The 23,940-nt window shown below is 40.1% G+C and overlaps 1 protein-coding gene across 2 annotated transcripts in view; it reads right to left on the reverse strand.

Annotated features, from left to right (window-relative positions):
• Nucleotides 1-256: 256 nt before the first annotated feature.
• The window catches only part of NCF4 (neutrophil cytosolic factor 4), a 39,909-nt gene continuing 16,225 nt past the window's right edge, over nt 257-23,940 (reverse strand). The window contains exons 2-10 of one of the 2 annotated variants that reach the window (XM_054274543.1): nt 8,264-8,348; nt 6,963-7,116; nt 6,586-6,656; nt 5,082-5,209; nt 4,045-4,102; nt 2,377-2,475; nt 1,505-1,635; nt 1,349-1,414; nt 257-574 (exon numbers count right to left, since the gene is read on the reverse strand). In XM_054274543.1, coding sequence (XP_054130518.1) covers nt 346-574; nt 1,349-1,414; nt 1,505-1,635; nt 2,377-2,475; nt 4,045-4,102; nt 5,082-5,209; nt 6,586-6,656; nt 6,963-7,116; nt 8,264-8,348 — 1,021 coding nt within the window. In that variant the 3' untranslated portion in view covers nt 257-345. Of the gene's footprint in view, nt 575-1,348; nt 1,415-1,504; nt 1,636-2,376; nt 2,476-4,044; nt 4,103-5,081; nt 5,210-6,585; nt 6,673-6,962; nt 7,117-8,263; nt 8,349-23,940 lie in introns of those variants that run through there. The other variant, XM_054274552.1, reaches the window with a different exon arrangement.

Here is a 23,940-nt window from a genome sequence, read left to right on the forward strand (position 1 = left end):
AGAGAAAAAACAAAAGCTTATGAAGACATTCTGGACAAAAAAAAACTAGTCTTGGGAGTGAGAACAGAAACTAGAGCAGGTCTAAGGGCTCAGGAGACCTCTATTGCAGGCTGACACTGACTTGCTTTGTAAACATGGCCCATGATTTTATTTCTCTATTACTCACTTTCTCTGGTCTCTATGTAGATTGTCTGTATTGCAGATGTGTGCTAAAAAGCTGAAGAAGTTAACCAAGTACAGATTTTACACTGAAAGGTAATATATCACTAAAAATTACTCATTTCAAGGACACTTCAAAGACATTTTGAAGGAAACTGCCTGCAGAGAGGGATATCTATATAGCACTTATATTGCCCCTACTGCTTGAGCAGCACCTGTTCCTGGACTAGTGTTGTAGACACCCAAGTCATCTTTGTGAGTGATGTGCAACTTCCAAGGGAAGAAGTGCTTCTCAGAGGGACTTCTTCTGCTCTGAGACACCATGAGTTCAACATCCTGATCGGAGAGCAAGCGGATCAGGTCGCCTTCAGGGTCCCGGTAATTCAAAACAATGTCTTCTTGGTTAAACTCCTGCCTGGGAGAAAAGAAATGGATTGATCCCCAGAAATCAAGGAATGCCTGGGAGGTGCTACATGATGAATAATATACTGACAATCTAATTAATTTTAATAAAAGTCACACAAAACCTTGGGTATCTTGGCCTTCTTGATACAGCAGTACTAGAAATCATATAGCCACATTCATGCTGTGTTGTGTTTAAGCTAAGAAATCTACCAGAACCAAGAACCATTTCCAGTAACACCACATAAATGGCACAATTACTCTGTGTGTTTGGTAGAACTACCCTGCAAAAGAGCTGACTGTGGTTACCACCCACTTTTGCCTACTTATTTTTGCTCTTTCTGAGGAGTATAAGAATATTAGAACAGGTGTTCTATTACCAATATTTACTAATATTTAATGTTCTAAATTGTTGATGTTCAACACCAGATTAATCTAGTTTAACAAGTATTAGAAGGCCATGTCCTACATCCTGAAGAAATGTACTAGACAAAAGATGCTTTTATGGGGGTATGGCTCTTATCATAGTACAAGAAATGGAAATTTCTACCCATCACAATTGAGTCAGAAGTGTGTGTCATTCCTTAGTCATTGACAATCCCAAGAAGGACTAGTGTCTGCACAGATGACCCTGGGCCAAGTCAAAGTGTAACTTCTTCAAGACACTTGAAAAGTATTTCATACACAAAACATGGTGCTGACCAAGTAGAACGTGGAAAATCTCAAACCAGAATGAACTTGACAAATGTTTAAGCATCAAATATACAGCCAAGTGCTTGCATTGTACCTCATCAATTCCATTAGATCTTTGAATGATGGAATGCTGCTCAGATCCTCTTCCACTGAGATATCCCTTTATATAGAACACATATAGTCATTACATATCATGACAAGAGAATTGGTGTTTCTTCATCAGCAAACTTGAAGGCTATTTTGTTACTACCTGATGGTGCTCACAGTCTCATCATAGTAATAACAGCGAACTTTATTAACCGTGTCTTCCTGCTGTGGTAAATCTTTTATGATCTTCACAAAAGCACATGGGAAAATCCCAGTGGCACCATCAGCAGTTCCCTGGAATGACAGGAAATGTTAGAATCAAGAAAACCATGCTATGTTGGCCACATGCAATAAGTTCTGGAATTCGATTAGTTTAGATAGAAACAACAGTAAGAATTTTTCCACTATAATCAAGAAAAGAAATTCTATGGAAGTGACCTGATGGCATCCCTACAAAAAGATTATACAATTACATAGTCAAATACCAGGCAGGGGAGTGAAACAGTGTGTAAAAAATGCAAGTCAGATGGTTAGCAAGGAAGGCTGTGGTGTTTGAGCAAGCAGAGATATCATATCAGCAAACACACAGTATGTTCCCCTCATCCTTTTTTCAGAACACTGCTGCATTACCCAAGTTCTCTCTAATCAGGCTGACGTGTGTTGTGGTACAAAGCATGAAGCATACATCAACTCACCCTGGGGCCAGAAACCAATTAATCGCTGAAATGGAGTTTCCATCTCCTTTCTGTGGCCTTTCTGTGTTCTAATCACTTCCAAAGAATTTAAAAACATTCCAGCAGAAGCAAATGCAAATGAAAACTGAAGTCTGGAGGGCAAAAATTTTGTAAGCTAAAAACCATCAAGGAACCAAACAATTACTAATTTGGAATCAGGGATTTAGTTTTGACAGTAAGACCTGATTATGATACAGTTTCTCCTTGAAAGGAAGAGGCAGGTCACAAGGATCAGAAGAGCCCTTTCTACTCATATATTTCAAGGTATGCTAATAATTCAGTACTGCTATTGCAGTCTTACCTCCAACCAGTCTTTGTTTACTTTGCTGAGTAGATAGATCAAATCTCCTTTCTGGAATCTGAGTTCCAGTTTATTGGTTCCAGGAAAATCAAACAGTGCCTATGGAAAGTAATAACCTCAAAATTATTAATTCACAGAATTACAAAAGCAAATCTTTCTTGTGTTGTGTTCTTGAGGAGAAAGCATAAAGCAGCAAGACAGCGTGCACTCTGTCATCACATATGTATTTCTGGGATAAGGTCACATATATTTGACCGTAGCTTGCAGTTCTCACAATCTCTTCTCCTACTCAACACACACAAAACTGCTTTGAAGAAGTAGTGAAAGCACTAGGATAAACATGGCCCTGAGAGAGCTACATAAAAGGATTCTTAAAGTGACAGAACACTGAGCACCAGAGAGATCAATATACATAAGTTGAAAGTACTTAAGAGCAAGTAAGGCAACAGAGCTAAAGCCAACTAACAGCTTGAAATCCTGAGAACTCAAAAAATATATTATTTTTCATTGCAACTTTTAGATTTGCTGCAAAGTACCACAAAGAGCCTTTAAAATTGCAAAAATGTTGTGTCTTAATTTAAGGGTAACTAACTGTTGCTTTTACATCTAGCTTCCAGGTCTGGATGCTGAACTGGGAGATGTGGGAAAGCTTAGGAAATTGACGTGTTGTTGAAATGGAACTTAGATGACCTCTTCAGGGGAAAAAAAAAAAAAGGAGGCAAATACATGCTTATCATCCTAACAAAAGGTTGGAGAGTTAAAGTGGTTGTGTTACCAAAAATACACATCTCCCCCATTGTGCTTAGGGAAACATGGTCATTTAAATGGTCTTAGAGGAACAAAAATGAAAAGGTGCTCTTTATTCTGTGTTGCAATTTTTCTTTTGGTCTTGTTAATGCCAAGAGTTCTCTTAATAAAAACAAACAAAACAATGCTTCTATTGTGCTAGTGTCTACTTATTAGTCCTTTCAAAAGCCTTTTTTCACCTATTGAAAAGTTCTGGTAGGTATATTCAATACTAATAAATTAATAGATAAAACCCAAGAGATATGACTGTTCCAAGACCTGTCACTCTCTGTGTAAAGAACAAAAGCAACAAAACTCAAAGCAGATGCCTGGGGATTTTAATCTTATATGGCAAATCACATGTTTCAGGAAGCAAAACCCTGCTCAGACAAATACTGGTTACAAAGCAGTCTCATGTGCTTAATACTGAGAAAATATACCACAAAGACAAGAGTAAGGGCATTTATGTTACAGAAAATACATTTATGTTATAGAAAATACAAAAATAAGATGCCTCCCCTGCAAAGCTTTTAAACATATGCTGAAGACACTGAGGCTGAAGCTTATGCCTGTTTTAGATTTAACTTATGGGTGGCACCATGCAAATGTGGACCATTTGGCAGTAAGCTGTACATGTCTCAGTTTTGAATCTCCTGTCATTCTGATTTCACCATAGACCTTCTTATTACTCAAGAGATGAGGAACAGGACACCTCTTTCCATCCTTTGTTTCATTCTCTGTTGTTAAAATCAATTGTTTTTCTCTGTTTATTTCACTTTCTTCCCCCAAGCTCTAATTGAAAATGGCAACCTGATGGATGAGGTACCACAGTAAACCAGAGTTTAATCTCCTGTCCTGTGACAGGTTGTGGAGAGTACTCACCTCAGCCCGCGGAGCTGCGGTGCGGTCAAAAACAGGCACTTGATCTGAAACACTCTTACTGCAAAGAAATGAGACAACAGGGAGGAAAACATCTTTCTAAGTCATTAAAAATGCTACACAATCAGTAGTGCAGTGTCTGTGTTTTTACTATTTGAGGGGCATGTAAGCCATAGATCACTGGAGAAACTGCATGAGAATCTGTGTGCAACGCTGAAGAAAATAAATATGGATGCAATGACACTGCCCTAGTTCTCTCAGTTTCAGTGCAGAGCAGCAGCAATCTGACGGTGTCTGCTCCTGAGAACAGATGGAATTTTCAATACAGTCAGTATTCTGGACCTCTCTTCCACAGCACTGCTCAGTCCCCCTACTCTGCCTTCTGGGCATCATTGTTTCTAGCATTTATGGCATTTAGTTCAAACTCTGCCATCATACACACATGCAGTTTTTGCACTGTTTGAGGTACGTGAAAAGGAAGCACGCCCACCTTTGTAATGCTGAAAGGAGAATTAATTTATCTGAAGGATAATGAAGTATGACATCTACTTAGCAGTTCTCCAAAGGGGTGTCAATCTGCTATGTAGGACAGGCCCCTGTTTTGACAAAGGATGGGAACAAATTAAATATTCAGTTTCATTTAGTATCTGAACCAGATCTCACTGAATTCAGTGCCAAAACTCACACTGACTTCAGTGGTGCGAGCCTATGTCCTTAAGCTTGGCTTGGATATTCTGCACATTGTAATAGAGATTACCGTTAAAGAAATACGGGCAGATAGAGCTGGACAGTATTTTTAAAAACGCAAATACTGTCATTTTGGAATTTTCCTTTAATCCAAGTACCACATCCACTTAAAAAATCTGAGATTACTGAAAACAAGAAATACTCTGTGTTCACTCCACCACAAAGACCCTCATATTAGGGATTCATGGATTCACTTGGAAAACACAGTGGTGATCCTCATCTATCTCTCCCCCCAAAACTGGACGGCATCTCTTCCATCAAGCAATGCTGCAAAAAACATGTCAATCACTTACACTCGGCGTGTCCGTGGGCGAAGCCGTCTCAGTCTGTGAGGCACCTGCTCGCCATCAAAGGTTGAGTGGTAGAAGAACAGCCGAACGTCCTCATCCATCAACACCCAAGCAGGGAGGCAGAGCAGGTTCTGTGCCAAGAGCAAGCAGGAAGCAGAGTGTAACAGTGGGAGAGACCAATTCTCTATTTATTTACATGTAATAAATATGCCTCTCTGACCTACAGGATCATGATGGATATTCATTACTGCCAGAAATCTCCCTCCTCTCCTTTCTCACTCAGCAGGACACAGCTGAACAGCTGACAGTCTTTCCTCTTTACTCCTGGAGTTGGCCAATGTATTGCTTCACGCTTTTTGTACCTGATTTACTGCAGGAGTAAATTGCTTTTTGTTTTTCTTTTCAGAATATGAATGACTGTGGAAAGAAGGCAGTCTGAGCCAGTGCTTCAGACTTTTACTGATTTGAAGTTCAGGTCTTCAGTTAACCTGCACACAAAGAATATCTCTCCTTGATGTATGCTGCATCTTCACTGTAATTCAGGTACTCTCAGAAGCCCACCTGTCCTGATTCTGGCTGGGAGAGAGTCAGTTTTCTTCTTAGTAGCTGGTACAGTGCTGTGTGTTGGATTTAGCATGAGAATAATGTGGATAACACACAGATGTTTTAGTTGTTTCTAACTACTGGCTTACTTAGTCTAAGCCAAGGGCTTTTCTAGTTCCCAAGTCCTGCCAGTGAGGAGCTGCACAGGAATCCAGGAGGGAGCATGGCCAGGAGAGCTGGTCCAAACTAGCCAAAGGGATATTCCATGCCATAGGACATCATGCCCAGTATGTAACTGGAGGGAGTTGCTCAGGAGCCACAGATCACTGCTCAGTGGGCACTAGGCATTGGTCAGCAGGTGGTGAGCAATTGTAAGGTACATCATTTGTTTGTTTTCTTCTTTAGTTTTATTTCTCTGTATTTTTGGTTACCTCCCTTCTAATTACAATGATTTATTAGTATTATATTTCACTTTATTTCAATTATTAAACTGTTCTTATCTCAACACGTGGGTTTTACCATTTCCCAGTTGTCCTCCCCATTCCATTAGGGAAGGAGGGAGTGAGCAAGAGCCTGCATGGCACTTGATGGTGGGTGGGGTAAAGCACAACCCACCCACCATTCTCCTAATCCCTTGGATACACACAACAACTCTGTATTCATGCAGCACCTGGAGAGTCACCATTTCCTCACACATTTTGGGGGGTTCTGGTAAGGATGTCTATCTGTATATGAAGACAGAGAGTGACCCTTTGTGAACTGCATACTCCAGCAGAGCCTACAGTCTGAGCAATCTGGGGAAGAGGACTTCAGGTTGTATCACAGTGTAGGCACTTTGTCTTCAGAAAAGCAGAGCAGAGAGAAGCAGATACTTAGAACCCAAAAAGTACTGTCTGCCTTAGCTGATTTCAATGTAAGTATCTGCAGTAATCACTGCATTCTTTACTTTAAAATTAAGTTTTACCTTCATATAGACATTTAGGATAGGAATCCTGTTCTCAGCAATTTCCTTTTTGGCACCAACAAAAACTTTTCCTGGAAAATATAAAACCTGTAACAGTTATTGAAGAAAAAAAAGCAAAAAATAGGCTATCAGAGAAATGAAGCTGTTCAGGAGGAAGTAGAAGCTGAAAATAAATTTACATCTTTTCTAAAGGATTTTAGGTTTCTAAATGAACTTTACTACAAGTGAAGGGGCTGTCAATGGAACATGACTTCTCTGGCAGCCACAGCCAGGAATTAGTTCCTTGTCACAACTACTTCTCTCACTGCATTGCTCCTTAGGGCAGCCTGGAGCTGAAAAGCTGCTAATTGTGCAAAGGTTTGGTACTGACAGCTTACCTGGCAGTACAGGGAGTGTGCAGGTAAATGGGCTGTTACTGCTGTCTGGCCCATATCTCTCCTCTAGTTTGGTGTGCAGGGCATAGAACTCACGATAGCGCCGGAAAATCAGGTATCTGCCACCACCTTTAAGCTTTACTTCAATGACAAACATCTGAAACAGAGAAGAGGGATTCAGGCTGATGTTCATACTTCTAAATACTCACCAACTGAATGTGAGGAATAAAATAGAAACATAAGATCTGTGCTCCATTAGTGGGAATATTCTCTTAGGAGCAGAGAGGAAAGCAAGCCTTCAGTTAAGCATCTGCCAATTCATGAACTAGGATATAACAAGGTATTTGTGTGGGTCACGCTTGCATATCAAGCATGTCCCTGTGGCTAATTTATATTATATAATCTTAAAAGGAAACATGAAATTACTAGATTCAACTTTATGCTTGCATACTTTGCCTCAGTGACAAGCAAAATACATTACAAAGACAAACACAAATATTTTACAATAAGATGCCTTGGACATCTAAATCTAAAGACAGACTGACATTTAAATGAATTGATTTTCAGAATTGAGGCATTCATACTTCTTTTTTGACTTTAATGTACACAGTTGCAGAAATTATTGTCTGACCTCCTTCAACCACTATTTTATTTCTCTTTTGACAAAATTGCTTTGCTCTAAAGGAACTCAACATTTCCACGCACTGACCTCTGAGTCACATTGCAGCCAGATCCTTCAGAAAACATAAAGACAGAGCAACCAAATATCACTCTATTCCAGAGAAAAACCTGAATTCTGCAGTGGGAAGGGTTTTAAGAGCAATGTCTCCAGAAGTCAGACTGAGATGGGCATATTCAAACCTTCAGAAAATCTTAGTGCCTTTCCCTACTATTCCCTTCCTGTGTGCTCTTTCGTGTCTTAATATGCTTCCTCCTGTGAAGATGGGAGCATCCTAACTTGCCAGTACCGCAGAATAATGAAGCAAAACTCTCCCTTTCTACCCTCTGAGTTACTTTCCCACTATCTTCACCAATGATACAGCACTCCAACAGGAAACAAATCAGATATTAGGAAAAATTAGGATGTTAGAGGATATCCCCTATACTTCATTCAGAAAATAAATTTTTAGACTGAATCTGGGATAACTATACTCCATTCCTGAAAAATAAAGCACTGAGAAGTCTTCCACATGGAACTACTCACACCAAAAAGCAATTACACCAGATTAACTGCATTTTGCTTCCCACAACCAAACCAGTCACTGGTGAAGGCATGTAGAGGCAGGATAAATCTCCATTCTTACATAGTAATTAGTAAAGCCTTTCTTCTCTTCAATATCTGCAATATTAGCTGAAACAGGTACATCATCTGGAAGCTGGTCAAAATCACTGTGAAGCAAGAACAGAAGATTTAGGTTACTGATATTGGTAATAGCCTTAGAGATGTCCTATGTCACACAGAACAAAGATAGGCAATATTACATTTTCTAATATCAAAACCAAGATGTTAGAAACTCATGGTGTCATTCTCTTCCTCTGGAGGTTTGATCTTAAGATGTCAAATTTCAATAAATTCAGCATAAAGCAGTGACCATTGAGAAGATTAATTATGCCTGAAAAATATCCCTCTCATTCCTAGGCTTGCTCAAGGAACAGGACTACAAAACAAACACTTGAACTGCTAAGCTTTTCCTGAGAAATGTGATCAGCTGTGGATGCATTCTTAATCCTTCCTTAATCTAGGAGATTTACAGAAAGAACTCTGCATCAGTGGATCCTATCTTAAGGAGATCATTATACATCATGATTTATGCTGCTATTATTACTGCATTACTGTAAAATATAGGAAACAGTTCTGAGAAAAGAGCTTGTTATGCAAGGTGCTGTAGAAACTGACAGCACAAAGCTAAATCCTAAAAACTTTATACTCTGTGCAAGATGCATAAAAAATACCACACACATATAAGAAAAGAAATAACAGGATAAGCACAAACAGAAAAAGAACAAAGAAACAAAAGCATAGTATTGTTCTACATCAAAACTATTGGTGCCTACACCAGCTGTCAAAATGTTGTCAAGTTTTCTTGACGACATCACAATAAAGCAAACTCTTAAAGAGGCTTGAAAAAATAAGGCTAGGCTATCAAATATTTGGAGAGAGACCTCCCAGTCACAGCAGGTAAGGTTCATCACAGAATATTTGGAGTTGGAAGGGACCAACTTTCAAAGATCACCAAGTACAACTCTTAATGAACGGCCTGCACAGGGATAGAACATACGACCTTGGCATTTATCCCCCAGTCTCAGCAGATAACCTGAAGCAAGCACAAAGATACTTGTTTGAAAATCTCAAAAGTGTGTGAAGGAACTCATGTTAGTAGGCAAGGTTAGAATAAGCTTGGCAGATCCTAGAAAGAATTGGATTTGAAGTGAGAAGAATCTCTGCAGGAACAGAGATTACTAACAAGCAGCCATATGACCACACAGTCATGTTACTGGTCTATACTGCCCACACTACAAAAAATGCATGGATTGGCAGATGCTTTTTCGTCTGTGACCTTCTCCTTGGTGCAACAGCTTTGACAAGCAGCAGACAAATTCACCTTTGCTTCAGTCCTATAACTCATATTATTTATATTAACAGCTGAGTAAAAAGCATCTAGAATGGGGAAAATAGAATAACAAATGAGATAAAGAGAGACTTCTAAAAGGATCATCTAAGAAATCCCAAGCTGACAAAATGTTAAATATTCTGATAGTACAAAAAAAAAAAAAAAAAAGTGGTAGCTGTCTCAGTTTATTCTGGTAGGAGAATATCCCAACCAGGGGCTTCCACAAGGCGTAGCCCATTTGAAATGCTGAAGCAATGATGCAACATCTTGCAATAGTTTGCTGTACAAGGAAAATGCCATGAATCAGCACCACCCACAATACTGTAAATACTACCCCTTACTGTGAAGAAGGATGTGGTTATGGAGAGCAAGAGATATAATTAGTCATATCACAAACACTCATCATAAACTCCAGTAAAAGGGAAACTTGTTTTGCAGCTATAAAGAGGACAATGACCCACTATGTCCTAGGTTGTGAATATTTCCCACAAAAAGAAGAAAGTCCACACCAGCAAAAGAAATGGTCTACTTGACCCTAAGCAGCCTAATAGTGCGTAAGTTACACACTGTTCTGATAACAAGAAGCCTTTTAGAATCACCAAAGATGCTTGCATCCAAATTAACCAAACAGATCAGGAGTTACATGAGGCTTGTGGGGAGGCAGGAGTAGGCTATATAACACATTACCTCTTTTCTCGCAGCTGTCGGGGAAGAGACATGGTTCTTCTTAAATCCAGATGACTAAGATCTATTCCTCTACTTCTTGTGCACTTCCTGGTTTAATAGGATGAACACAAAGTCAAAGTAATTCTCCCTGCATGAAACAAGACTCCTTTGCAAGGCCTCAGAGATCTTTTTTTAATGTTTCAGTGTCAGACGATTTCTGCTGTACCTCCCCACCCCCATGAGTTTGAGGAAGTATCAGGGGGGAAACAGTAATAAAGAGAGACTGCTCTGTGATGTCTGTCATGTCTCAAAACTGCCACAATTGAGAAACTGAAAGCCCAAAAAAAAGCAGAAACTATGAGCCACATATTCCATTGTCCACTCTTCACCAAAACATTTGCCTCTGTTGAAAGCCAGTATGAGTGGGCTCAGCAAAGTCTGTTTTGCCTCAGCTAAAATGTCCCCATATATACCTCTATATTAATATTTGTAAACTAGGATGAATACTTCTGATCCCTTCTTGAGGCACTGTGATTTCCAAGGATCCTCCTTTTCACAGACCAAGAGCCAGGAGGTGGAGCTAAAGAATAAATTTTAAAATGGGAGCAGAATGTATCACCAGAAAAATCAGCCGTGTCAAACACGAGGGCATCGGGCACAGGAGATGAGATTTGAAGGACAGATCAATGAAAGTAAGACAGGAGTCCTTTAAAGGCCAGAGATCTTTTTGGCTTCATGTGCTCAAAACAACCCACATTTGCCACATACAAAGACAAGGTAACGGCTTGCCCTGGCTTTTACTCAAACTGTAGTGACAAAGCATTTATATAACATTAGTTGACAATCTTTCAGGAAGAAAGTGATGAGGAAACCATGATTTCTTAACAATATGGCTAAGTTGTAACACAGCTTATCTGCCTTAGTCAAAAACTGTTATGTGCATCCTTGCCTCTCCATTTCAGTCTTTGACTGTCTTCCATTTTTGTGTTCAATATATATTTGCCTCTTTCTCCTCCTTCCGCTGCCAAGAACAAAAATTCCCATCTGAATGGAGCAAAAATCAACCAGCATCCTTCAAAATAAAACTCTATTTACAACTGTAATCATCAGCCTTGAGAGTAACTGCATTGCATTGAATTTTAATGAAGTAAATCCTTCACCCAGCTCCTTTCCATGGCACCATAATAGAATTTGAGAGGGGATATAGTGTCTCTTGATCAGAAGAGACCAGGAGAACAAAATTCTGAACTGTATTTTCTGAGAGATCTGCTACTCCACTACATATCATAGCTTTGACAAGAAAATCATATAAAGGTTATCCTATTTTTTTTTTCAAATGTCCTGAAAGATAATCTAGATATATTGCAGGTACATCTTTTAATAGACAGAGGATATTGCACAATCCAAAAATATATTTTCATTGTTTATCTAGGGATGTGACTTCTTGAAAACAAGTTGACAGAAACTCTCAGACAAATTGTCTATGCAAATGTTCTGCTGTAAGATGAGTACAGCAAACTGAAAGCAGCTCAATTCCACTACTCTCCACTAGAGATTACAGGTAGGAATAATACTAACCTGACAGAATAATGCTAAACCTACTAAGAATGTTTATGGTTCTGCAGTATTTTCTTGTTCTGAACTCAACCAGAAAAAGGCCTTGCTTTTCTGACAAAAGGCAGATTTCTACCTCAGATGAGTGGATAACTGATTTTTTCGAGGGATCACCAAGACTGTGAGACTAAGATTGGAAACACTGTTTTGCCATGTTCTTCTGTGCCAAATCAGTGCGTCAACTACCACATGCTTTCTTTCCATTTCTACTATCGTGCTACTATAGTAGAAATAGCAATTTCTTTTATTTGGGCTGAGAAAATAGGCTGTCTCTAATCAAATACACATGCTTTCTCTGTTCAAATAATTATTTCATGAATGAAATAAATATCCATTACAAAACTGATATCCTAACAGTACCTATGTCAAGAGATATGCCTGCACTAGGAAAGTACCAAATTTTATCATCTGACATGGCCAGCTCTCAGTTTTGAGAAAACCCATCCACACACTATGGCTGGCACGGTCATTGTGGTGCTGTGCACCAATCCAAATACATGTGCAAGAGAAGAGAATGCAGGAATTCATCCAAGTGCAAGGAATATAAAACAAAAATTGGTTCATTAAAGGAGACTACTAAGAGAATCCTCAGATGACTGAATCATGACCATATGCTGCCACCACTATATGCCTCTTCACAGTTCACAATCTTCTCTATTATTTTGGACGTGCCTGTGAGCTGTGAAACTGTGGCCTTCTGTCCAATGCACCTGTTGTTAGAAAACACATGTACAAGGATACACAGCACCGTGGAAATCTGACAGTATCAGCTAGAACCAAACAACCAAAGCAAGTGAGGAATTCTAGTGAGAAATAGGAATGCAATCCCAAATCACTAGCGATACATGAACCACCAATAAAAGATAAACCAAAAAATGTAGCAGAAATACTCAGCTGAATCAAGTTTGGGTGACAGCACTACATACCATGTCTGCTAGGGCAGCAGCAACTATATCATTTTGCTTATCTCTATGGAATAATGGCTTCTTTCTGATGCACCTGATCTTACAAAAGTGCAATGTACTTATGCTCAATCACCAGCCATAGAATAAATCTTTTAAGTGATAGGAGAAAGTGAACAAGAATAATATGGTTAAAAGATTCTGATCTCATCACAGATTAATCTGCAAAGGAAGTAACATTTAGCCATAACTGCAAGGAAGCTGAACATCAAATACAAACACATATGGCAGAGTTGGCTTTCAAGATACTTTCACTCAACCCATTGTTTTCAAAGGATATGTGGAATATTTGTTTCTGTAGCATACACATCATTAGCAGTTGGATGCCTTGACTCCTGTGGTTGCTTGAGACTGAGCTACAACTGTAATAACACTGATTTGGGAAGTGTTTGGGGATCTTTTCCATTTTTCTTTAATAATACTTGTACAGACCACCAGCTTTATGGAATGCTTTAATAGACTTTTACAATACTTATTTTCAAATACAGCCATGTATAAGCTAGCAATTATTTTTATTATAGTTCATGAATAATTAATTACAGTTCTGTAAAATTTCTGGACAAAAGTTACATTTGATGAGCTATTAATGTCTGCCTTGTAATCTTTGGAGCACTTCTGCAGGTAGTGCTACAAAATCCTTAGGATACAGTTGGCACAATGGTAACTAATAAGACTGTTTCTTTCCTCTATGCTTTCAGGACAGTTGAAAAAAAAATTAAAAAAAATAAAAAAGCTGAAGTTGTCCTATCTTTCTGAACTTGAAACTTAAAAAAAAAAACAAAAAACAAAGAGGGCATAGGTTGAGCTAATTTGTTTTGTATTCTTAATTTGATAATGGTTCAATTAATAGTGTCTGGATGTATGGATAGTCTCCCTGTCATGCATTATGTTGGGATTTAAAAAGTCACAGGAGTATGGATTGATAGAATTTAGAAATGTTCTTTGAATTAAATCTGGACAGTGTTTCCGTGATTGCTTTTTTAGGGTGAAAAGTAGCTAGTAGGTATCTGCAGAAAAAGACTCTTTTCATGCCCTGCTGATATAAACACAACTAAATAATCCATCTTGGGCTGAAGAAATTTAAAGGTCAGCATCTACCACTGTTCCTGACAGTGAATTTAATGGTGTCTTTTCCAGAATAAATTATTACTCAACACGAAAGAGGTTTATAGAACCAAATCTTAAGGAAAGAGCACCATTTTTTAAAATTACATTCTTCTCAGAATATGAAACTAAATCATATATCTGAATCCTGGCTTTTTCACCTCTACTGCTTGAGCAAAATAAGGATTTCAGGGGAAAAAAAACAACAACAAACCAAAAAGTGATGTTTTTCTTTTGACATTATCAGTTATTTTGGAAATATGCAACCAACAGTGCCATTCTGAGATTTGATAGTTCATTATTTAATAGGCAGATCTCTCCAGCTTTTCTTATGCAGAGCAGTATGACAAGCAGTATTATGATCTTCGTCTCAGTGGAAAACAATTCTTCTTTTAAAATAAACCTGCTTCCTTTGAAATATATACAGGATTTCTTCCTGATAGAATAGAATCACTAAGAATGGAAGAGTTAGAACATGTTCATGTCCTTCATGAACAATGGACATTTTGTTCTTGCAGAGCTCAGGTGGATATTTGATACCCAGGACTAGACAAAGTGAGAAAAATGGAAGCTCAGAAACAACAAGAGAACATTTCTTCATCCAGATCATATATGATTTCCTGGATAAAAGAGGTAAATAAGGAAGAAATAGGGCAGAGCTTGTCACTGCTATTGTGCATGACAGATGTGGGCTGGAGGTGGAGCCCTGTGCTCCAGTCAACTTCTCCAATGTCAAAATCTGGTAACTCGCCATTGCAGACAAAGAAGCAGGAAAGTTCCATTCAAGCACTCCCGAGAGAGTTATGCCTACAACCATCCCTCCAGAACTTTAAAATCTACTTTTAGTGCACAGCAGCAGTGCACCTTTGTGGCAGGATGGTTTTTGTAATTCTTCTAATCGTCTTGAGAACCAAAAATTTGTGTAAGTGATTGCTACTCAAGGCAAAAAAATTCTGCTTCATCTATTTCACAAGTTCAAAAGACCTGTTAAAGTTACTCAAAAAAAATTTCACTGAAATTCCCCAAATGGCAAAACAGGGCTGGGATTTGCTAAAATTTGTACAGTGATGCATTCAAATCAGCCTACACTGTTCCTAACAGTTTAATTTTCCTATCCATTTGAAGAAATCCTGTGACCAAATTCCTTTTTACCTTATTTAGGAACTTAAGATAAGTGCCTGTAGTTAAGTGAAGTTTTCTGAAAAGTGAAGAGAGACAGGCACCACTGGCCAGTAAACAAGACCTCAAGCGGGCCAATTCTCCCTATGAAGGTTTTATGTGTTTCCAAGGAATATACATGAATTATGAAATGACTATATTCCCAGTTTTGTCACCTCAGGTTTCTAAAGGTAAGGTAATAAATCTGTCCCTTGCTGTGGACCTAGTTATTACTGGTACAAAGGTACCTTCTCATTCGGGACTCAGCTATATTTGGATATGCACTTTTACACTGGTATAATTGTCTTTACCCTAGGGGAGTTGTACTACTTAAGATACACTGATATAGTAAAAGAAGCACAATTTTCTGGTGCAGAAATATCCAGTCTGCTCCTTATAGAGAGTTTATGGCTCATTTTCTAATGGTTCATAAATTGGGACGATATTCCTTAATAAAATCAGGAGGCAAGAGGGCAAGAGATTAGGATAGGCAGGCAAGTAGCAAACAGAGAGGCAAAAATAGCAAATTTTCAAAGTTCTGTTCTATCTATTCCTCACAACATATACTTACAGCCTGCCTCACCTGCTGCCTCGTCTACTGGCCTTTTATTATCTCAGCCTTCATTCCTTGAAAGATAAACTCATGGAATTAATGCACCAATTAACATTTCAATAAGCAATTAAATCCCCAATCAGTGGCTGAACTGTGCATTTCAAGTGTGGAAGACTGGAGTTTATGTCTCCCATACCTCAAACGGCAGAAGGCTGCCTCTTTATGTGAAACTGGGTCTGAACAAGAGACCTCTTAATTAACTGCCATAGCAAGTTCAGCCCCTGCCTTGCTGTGTGTAATTCCTTCTGTCCTAGCTTTGCCATCTGTAAAATAGGGCTGACTAAGACTTTTCTCATGAGGGGGGAGGTGAGAAGGAAAAATGCTCAGCAGAGGTATAATTCTTGGGGAAAATCAGGTAAGAAGTGGCAAACTACAACCATTATCCTTTGCAACCCATCTGCACTCAAAATCACCTGCAGTGCAAACAGAAAACAATACAAAAAGGTTGCTCTTTAAAATGTGCCAGTAATGCTCTGATGCCAGGCCTTAGAACAGATTCTCAAACCTTCAGAAAAGACTGTAGTAGCTAAATTATCACATATGTTAAACAGCAGTAGCCAACAGGCCTGTCCTACTACAGAAAAGAACAAGGAAAGGTATGAAGAATAACTTTCTGCCCAGAGTGCTATTTAATCTTGGAATGCATCATCGTGCTTGTGGATTGCTTCAATAATCTGAGCCAAACAAAGGTACCGAAGAACTTTGAAGCTGTGATTTCAAGAAATCAGTATATGGAAATGGTAACAGCTTAGGAAATTCTCTGTCTTCACATACTCTTGCTTTTTTCCTGACTCGCAGGATGGCACACCTGCAAAATACATCAGCTAACTAAGCCAGCTGTAAAAACAGTTTTTTAAGCCACAGATCAATTTCTCAGCCCAGCTCACAGCACAGACATCAACACGATGAGGAGAATGAATGGGGAAGAATACATTAAACAAGCACTGCCTGATAACTTTGTCTTGCAAAAGCATTCTGGTCTGACAACACAATGAGTGCATGTGTGTGCATGTACAGCCCCAAATGACTCATTTTGTCTCCTGACAATCCATCTCCACATGCAGATACTAATGCAGCCTCTTTCACCCATATGCTTCAGGGCAATCTAACAATGGTGTGGCAAGAATTTTACCACTTCTATGATGTATTGAAGAAGCCAAAACACACCCCCAAACCATGACCTATGCTGTAATAGTTTTTCTGAATGAGACAGCAGCTACTGAGTTAGTATCTACAGAACACAGCTCCTGAGTAGCTTCTCCTCTCTCCTCTAGTGCCTTAGCCCTCTTTGTCACCACTTTATTCATTTGCCACCACTTTATTCATTTTTCCAGATTTCACTACAAACAACTTGTACAAGCTGTTGCACGATGTGAATGCAGTGCCATAACAGCGGGTTTCTCACCAGGAATCATAACACAGGTAGGTGGAAAAGAGGGTAGAAAACTGTATGGCAACAGCACTTTTTCATGATTGGAAAGTGTTTTCCTTGTGAAAAGGCAAAAATAAAACCTCAAAATAAAGGAAAAGGAGGAAGTGAAGGGTGGGTGGGTGGGGGGGAGTAAAAACCAAACATGCCTGTGACTAAGACATACAATAAAATCTATTTACTACCCAAATAATTCTTAGTGCAAACAAGGTGGTTATGACACTCTCAGATATGTCAGCTGAAAAACAGTAAAAGGTAGAGGGGGATTGATGTCCTGTTCCAGTTCTTTCTGTTCCACATCTCGCCTCTTGAGTTCTGCTGAATGTGACATTTTTCCCTGGCACCTAATACACAGAACTCTGCTGCTAATTTTGTGCACAGAGTTCTCATGCTGTGTAATTTGAGGCCAGAGACTCCTCCAACAGCCTGCCAGACGGAGTGCACACCCTTCAACACTGCTTCTGCTGCAGAGAAAGGGGGGATGGGACAAGGAAATGAGCCAAACAAGAAACAAGAAACAAGCTTCCAAACTTGTCCAAGATGTTTAGCCAATTTTTGGCTCTTAGATTTATCAGGGATCTATCTCCAGCTCATCCTGTCCAGTTTGTCAGAAGATGCATCCAGGGGATTTGCCAGCAATTGCAAATACTCAGCCAACTTAGGATGCACACTTTTCCTTTTTTTCCCCATATTAGATTCTGTCTGGCTGCTCTAAAACTAAATCAGGCTGTTGGCCACAAGGGTCTTTCAGTACTGCCCTGATGAGATAGTACAAAAACTGATTTCTGCAATATTATAATCAAGGATTTGAAAGAGAATCTGTTTGCTCTTTCTCCCCATCTTGGTTAACATCTTTGCAACTCACAGAGATAGTCTTTACTGTAATACATTCTACTAAAATGAGAATGGTCAAGTAATCTTCAAAAGATGGGCTGATGTGATCAGTAGGGGATTGAACTGGATGTCTTCCCATTAACTAACCAGAAAAAACAGACTCCCATCTTTGCCTCCAGTGCCTTTTAGTGGGATCATCACTTCCACACTATTGAATTAATCCATTTTCAATACTACTTACTTCTTCCTTGGTGCTGATATTGCCAGAAGGAGAACACTCCACATCACTCTATTTTGTCCACTCCAATCTTCTTTCTCTTGACTGTATCACAAACAGACAGTGAGGGGACTGCTGTAGGATTAAAAAAAAAAAAAAAAAAAAAAAAAAAAAAAAAAAAAGAACTTCCCTAACAGAATTGTATCAGTAACTTCTTTTACTGTAAACACTTTATGTCAGAACAAAAAAATATAATCTGCACTGCCTAAAGATTTCTTTGGATGGTACAGCATCATCCTCACTAATGCCTCTTCTCTGGCAATTATTTTGACCAGCAGTATCGAGCACAAACCTAGTCTGAAAAAAAAAAAAAGGAAGGACCTCAGGTCCTGCTGTACAGTGAGTGCTATGATAATCTACAGACCCATCTGAGACCAATTTAAATCTTTCTTTAGAATTTGAGAAGAGCTAGGACATCTTCTGCTGTTCACCTGCAAGAGAGCATCATGATCTTTGACACCCAGAGAACTTTCTTTGAACTTTCTCTGTAGTTCATCTCATTGTGAAGTACGTGCCTCTGGAGAGAGAACAAGGAAGGGAAGGCCGGGAAGAGGAACACAGTCCTTTATTGTACATCTGGGAAGTGGGATAAACCAAAAATTATACATAAAAGTCAGATAACTTCATAGACTGATTTACTTCAATCACTAACATGCTCCACTGAAGAAAAAGGATGGAATGAGGGAAAACATAGGGGCAATGCACAGCTGACAAAAAGAGTAACATAAAAAGTAAAAATAGGGATGTGTGGAAACAATCAAATGTAAGGAAGAATTGGGAAGAATCTCTCCTTTCTCTAAAGAAATGCAGTACATTTCCAAATTTGACCCACATGTGTCTGGCTATCTAATTTATGAAATGTGAAGCTGACCACCCAGAAGGTTGGCTATAAATTAGATCTCTTAGATATGCCAATATGATTTATATTAGGAGCTAGGAAGGGAAAACTGATGAATCCTGACCTTACCCTCTGGGGAACTGCCTGGAATATACTCTGTTGGTACCTGAAAGTCTGTAGATGCCCTGAGGTAGTAATATTCCTTGCCAAGACCTCTGCATCATAATAGGTAATAGATCAGAGCCTTTTTTCCTCTGTCTGACTGCATGGCTGCCTAGAACAACTACAGTCTCAGATCCACAACAGTTGCAATTCTGCTGACTAAGTTTTACTCAAATCCTTGCTTTTTCCTCTTCTTTCATAGATCTTTGTTGTTTAGCCTTTGCTTCTCTCTCTATACTTCCACTTTGGTTTGCTGGGGATTTTTGCAGTAGCAGAACAGTAGCCAGTAGGTCAAGAGTAATTATTTTTCTTGTCTAGTAAATGCTTATCAGGCTGTATCTGGAATACTGGAAGACTGTATCTGGAATACTATCACTCAAAAACAAAACAAAGAATGGCAGTCTGATAGAGCTCAACCAAGGACAAATAAGGCTGGAGCACACAATATTCAAGGTAAGGTTGAAGTAAATGACTTAGTTTAGCTTAAAAAGGAAAAGACTGGGAGGGAGATATAATTGTTACTCCAACTAAACAAAGTGAGATTAAAGAGCAGACACAGCTCGACTCTTCTCCTAGGTGGACAATGAAAGGACAGGAGAGAGAGTTGCACAAGCAAAAAAATCTCAGTGGAGATAAGAAAAAATAATTCAACATGACACTGGAACAAGGGCCTAGAAAGACTGTGGGATCTCTATCATGGGAAATGTGCAAACTTTGACTAGACAAGTTTAACCTACCCTTTATATTAGGTCGTCTTTGAGCTATTCATTGCATATATGACATCTGGTGGCCCCTTCTAACCTTACTTATTCTATGTTCAGATACCAGATGCTATCTTCAGACAACCAAAGCCTCCATCAGAATTACTGGCCAGCCAAGACAATCTGCTTGACCTAAATTAAAATCTCTCAGGCATTTGGCAACCATGAATGCTTCAGACAGTTTATGATATGGTGCTGTAGAATTAAATTTCTTTTATCAAAAAAAAAAAAAAAATTAGATGTGTTGCAGTGTGTTGTAAACTGTTTTAAACTCCCGGGTCCCTTTCCCAGGTGTGCCTATATGCCTCTCCCTTCCCCCTCGCCCCCTTGCTTAGTGAGTCCTGTCAATCAGGCTTAACATTCCAGCAAGGCGTCGTGTGGTTGGTCAAGTTCAAAAGATGCCCCTATGCCCAGGGGTCATTGGCCTATCTAGGTGTCATCCCCCCCTGAGACCCAGCCCCTCTCACCTGGTTGGGTGGCTCACCTGTTCCCTCCCCTCCTCCTGCCCCGGGAGCTTAAAAAGGTAATCAGACCATGCGGCCGAGATTCTGTTGGAGCAGTTGAGAGATTTAATGGCCCAGTGGGGTGTCTCAATTGATATTCCAGACTCTCCACAGCATTTTTGTGCAGCAGTCATTGAACAACAGCGCCCCACCCAAAAACTGAAGTGGAAAACAGACAAACCAGTTGATGTGAAACAGTGGCCACTCAGTAAACAAAAAATAAAGGTGCTTGAAGAACTAGTGCAAGAGCAACTAAAAAAGGGCCACATTGTGGAGACCATGTCCCCATGGAACTCTCCAGTGTTTGTCATCCAAAAAGCTGACAAAAAGAGATGGCGACTCCTCTGTGACCTCCGACAAATTAATAATGTAATTGAAGATATGGGTTCTCCCCAACCTGGTATGCCATCCCCAACAATGCTTCCCCAAGATTGGAAATTAGCTGTTATTGATATTAAAGACTGTTTTTTCCAAATCCCCTTGCACCCTGATGATGCACCGCGTTTTGCATTCTCGGTTCCTTCCATTAATATGGAATCCCCTATGAAAAGGTACCATTGGACCGTTCTTCCTCAGGGACTCAAGGTCTCTCCAGCTATCTGCCAGCGGTATGTCTCTTCCCTGCTTTCCCCAGTACGTGCAGCCACAGAGAAGGCCATTATCTATCATTATATGGATGATATCGTTGTGTGTGCCCCCAATGATGATTTACTCACACATGCGCTTGACCTAACGATCGATGCATTGATTGTTGCAGGGTTCAAGCTCCAGGAAAAGAAAATTCAAAAGATGCCACCTTGGAAGTATTTGGGTTTGGAAATTGGAAATAGGACCATTGTTCCTCAAAAACTAGAAATCAATCCAAGGATCAAGACCCTTGCGGATGTCCACAAGCTGTGTGGGTCTTTGAATTGGGTAAGACCATGGCTCGGTCTGACTAACGAAGACCTTGCCCCTCTTTTCAATTTATTGAAAGGGGGAGAGGACCCAGGTGCTCCTAGGTCTATTACCCCAGAGGCACGGAAAGCTCTAGAAAAGGTTCAGATTGCAATGTCCACAAGACAGGCCAACCGATGCCGGCCTGACCTGCCATTCAAATTTATCATCCTAGGTAAGTTGCCACACCTCCATGGAATTATTTTCCAGTGGGAGGAAAAACAAACACCTAAGGCAAAGAACACACCAAAAAAATGACCGGGACCAGAGGGACCCTCTCTTGATCATAGAATGGGTTTTCCTCAGTCACAAAAGGTCCAAGAGACTGACAAAGCCTCAGGAGCTGGTAGCAGAACTGATCCGGAAAGCAAGGACCCGGATCATGGAGTTAGCAGGATGTGATTTTAAGTGCATTCACATTCCAGTTGAGTTAAAATCAGGTCAAAATACTATGAAAATACTGGAACAATTGTTTCAAGAAAATGAAGTGTTGCAGTTTGCTCTGGATTCCTACTCAGGACAAATTTCAGTAGCGCGGCCTGCTCACAAATTGTTTGAACAAGATGTTCAATTTACTTTAAAATTGAGACGTGCTCTAAGTAGGAGACCTTTAAAAAGGGCTCTGACTGTCTTTACAGATGCGTCCAGGAGGTCCCAGAAGTCCGTTATGACTTGGAAGGATCCTCAAACCCAGCAGTGGGAGACGGACATTGCTGAGGTGGAAGGTTCACCTCAGGTTGCTGAATTGGCTGCTGTTGTTAGGGCTTTTGAAAGGTTCTCAGAACCATTTAATCTGATTACAGACTCTGCATACGTGGCAGGAGTAGTATCCAGGGCAGATCAAGCAATTCTGCAAGATGTATCTAACATCGCACTTTTTGAATTGCTCTCAAAACTGGTAAAGTTAGTCACTCACCGAGAGCAAACATTTTATGTGATGCATGTCAGGTCACACACTGACTTGCCAGGGTTTATCACTGAAGGCAACAGAAGGGCAGATGCTCTTGCTGCACCTGCAGTGATGGCCACTCTCCCAAATGTTTTTGAACAGGCAAAAATCAGCCACCAGCTTTTCCACCAAAATGCACCTGGCCTGGTTCACCAGTTTAACATCACTCGAGAACAGGCCAAAGCGATTGTGGCCACATGCCCAAATTGCCAACAACATGCACTCCCTACAGTGAGTACGGGAGCAAACCCAAGGGGACTGAATAGTTGTGAACTGTGGCAAACAGATGTAACACACATACAGTCTTTTGGACGGCAGAAATATGTTCATGTTAGTGTAGATACCTTTTCTGGAGCGGTCTATGCTTCTGCCCACACAGGAGAATCATCTATTGATGCTATTAAGCACCTCTTACAGGCTTTTTCTTTCATGGGCATCCCCAAGGAGCTGAAAACTGATAATGGGCCTGCTTATAAATCCAAGGAATTCGGGAGCTTCCTGCAGCAATGGGGAGTAGAGCACAAAACTGGCATCCCCTACTCCCCTACAGGTCAAGCCATTGTAGAAAGAACTCACCGTGATATTAAAAGGGTCCTGGACCAGCAACAACAGGTTCTGAAGGTGGAACCTCCCCACATCCGGTTATCCAGGGCGCTATTCACAATCAATTTTCTGAATTGTTCTTTTGGCAGCCTGAACCCACCCATCCTACGCCACTGTGGGGGGAGCAGTCATAGGTTAATGAAAGAAAAACCTCCGGTTTTAGTAAAGGACCCTGAGACTTGGAAAATGGTGGGACCTTACAAATTGGTTACTTGGGGACGTGGATATGCCTGTGTGTCCACCCCCTCTGGTTTAAGGTGGGTTGCTTCCAAATGGGTAAAGCCCTATGTTCCCAAGGTCTCAGAGAAATCTACAGAAGCACCCCAGGTTGCTCATGCTGCCTGGAGAAGAAAACGCCGCACGCGTTCTCTGGAGGAAATTCCATTTAAGCCTCCTATCTGGAATAGTTTGTAATATATGTTTGTTTCAAGTTTTTGTACCAGTTTAGATCCCACTGTTCGTGTGTAGCCTCGAGATGCCATGAGACCGAGCCTGCTTCTCGTCCTACTCATGATCATCCCACCTGCGATCTCCTGCATAGTGCTGCAGCCCAAACCACATATGGACTACCTTGACAAAGGTTCTCAGACATCAACAGAGAAACTGACAACTGGCTGAGTGGACTGTTCAATGGCTGGGGACTCTCGGGCTGGTTGGGATCTATTCTGAAAACTGTGTTTTAATGCTGTTTATTTTAGTTATAGTTATTGTAGTTGTTAGCATTGTTTTTGGACTAATCAAACGCATGGTTCTCAAGTTAATTTCAAGCTTATCTCCCCCTCCTGAGGTCTACCATTTGGAAGCCCTTAGTGCTCCAATGGATGACCTGGAAGCCTCAGTGGAAAACACTGACCCTCCTGTAGAGGAAGAACTGATTTACCAACCATGGTTTGGCAATCATTCTGCACCACAAACACAGCCCTCTTCTTTTTAAACAAAACTAGGGGGAGATGTTGCAGT

This window comes from Melozone crissalis, unplaced genomic scaffold (assembly GCF_028551555.1).
Source record: "Melozone crissalis strain CALT ecotype California unplaced genomic scaffold, PUWL_Pcris_2 ptg000004l_1, whole genome shotgun sequence".
Taxonomy (NCBI): domain Eukaryota; kingdom Metazoa; phylum Chordata; class Aves; order Passeriformes; family Passerellidae; genus Melozone; species Melozone crissalis.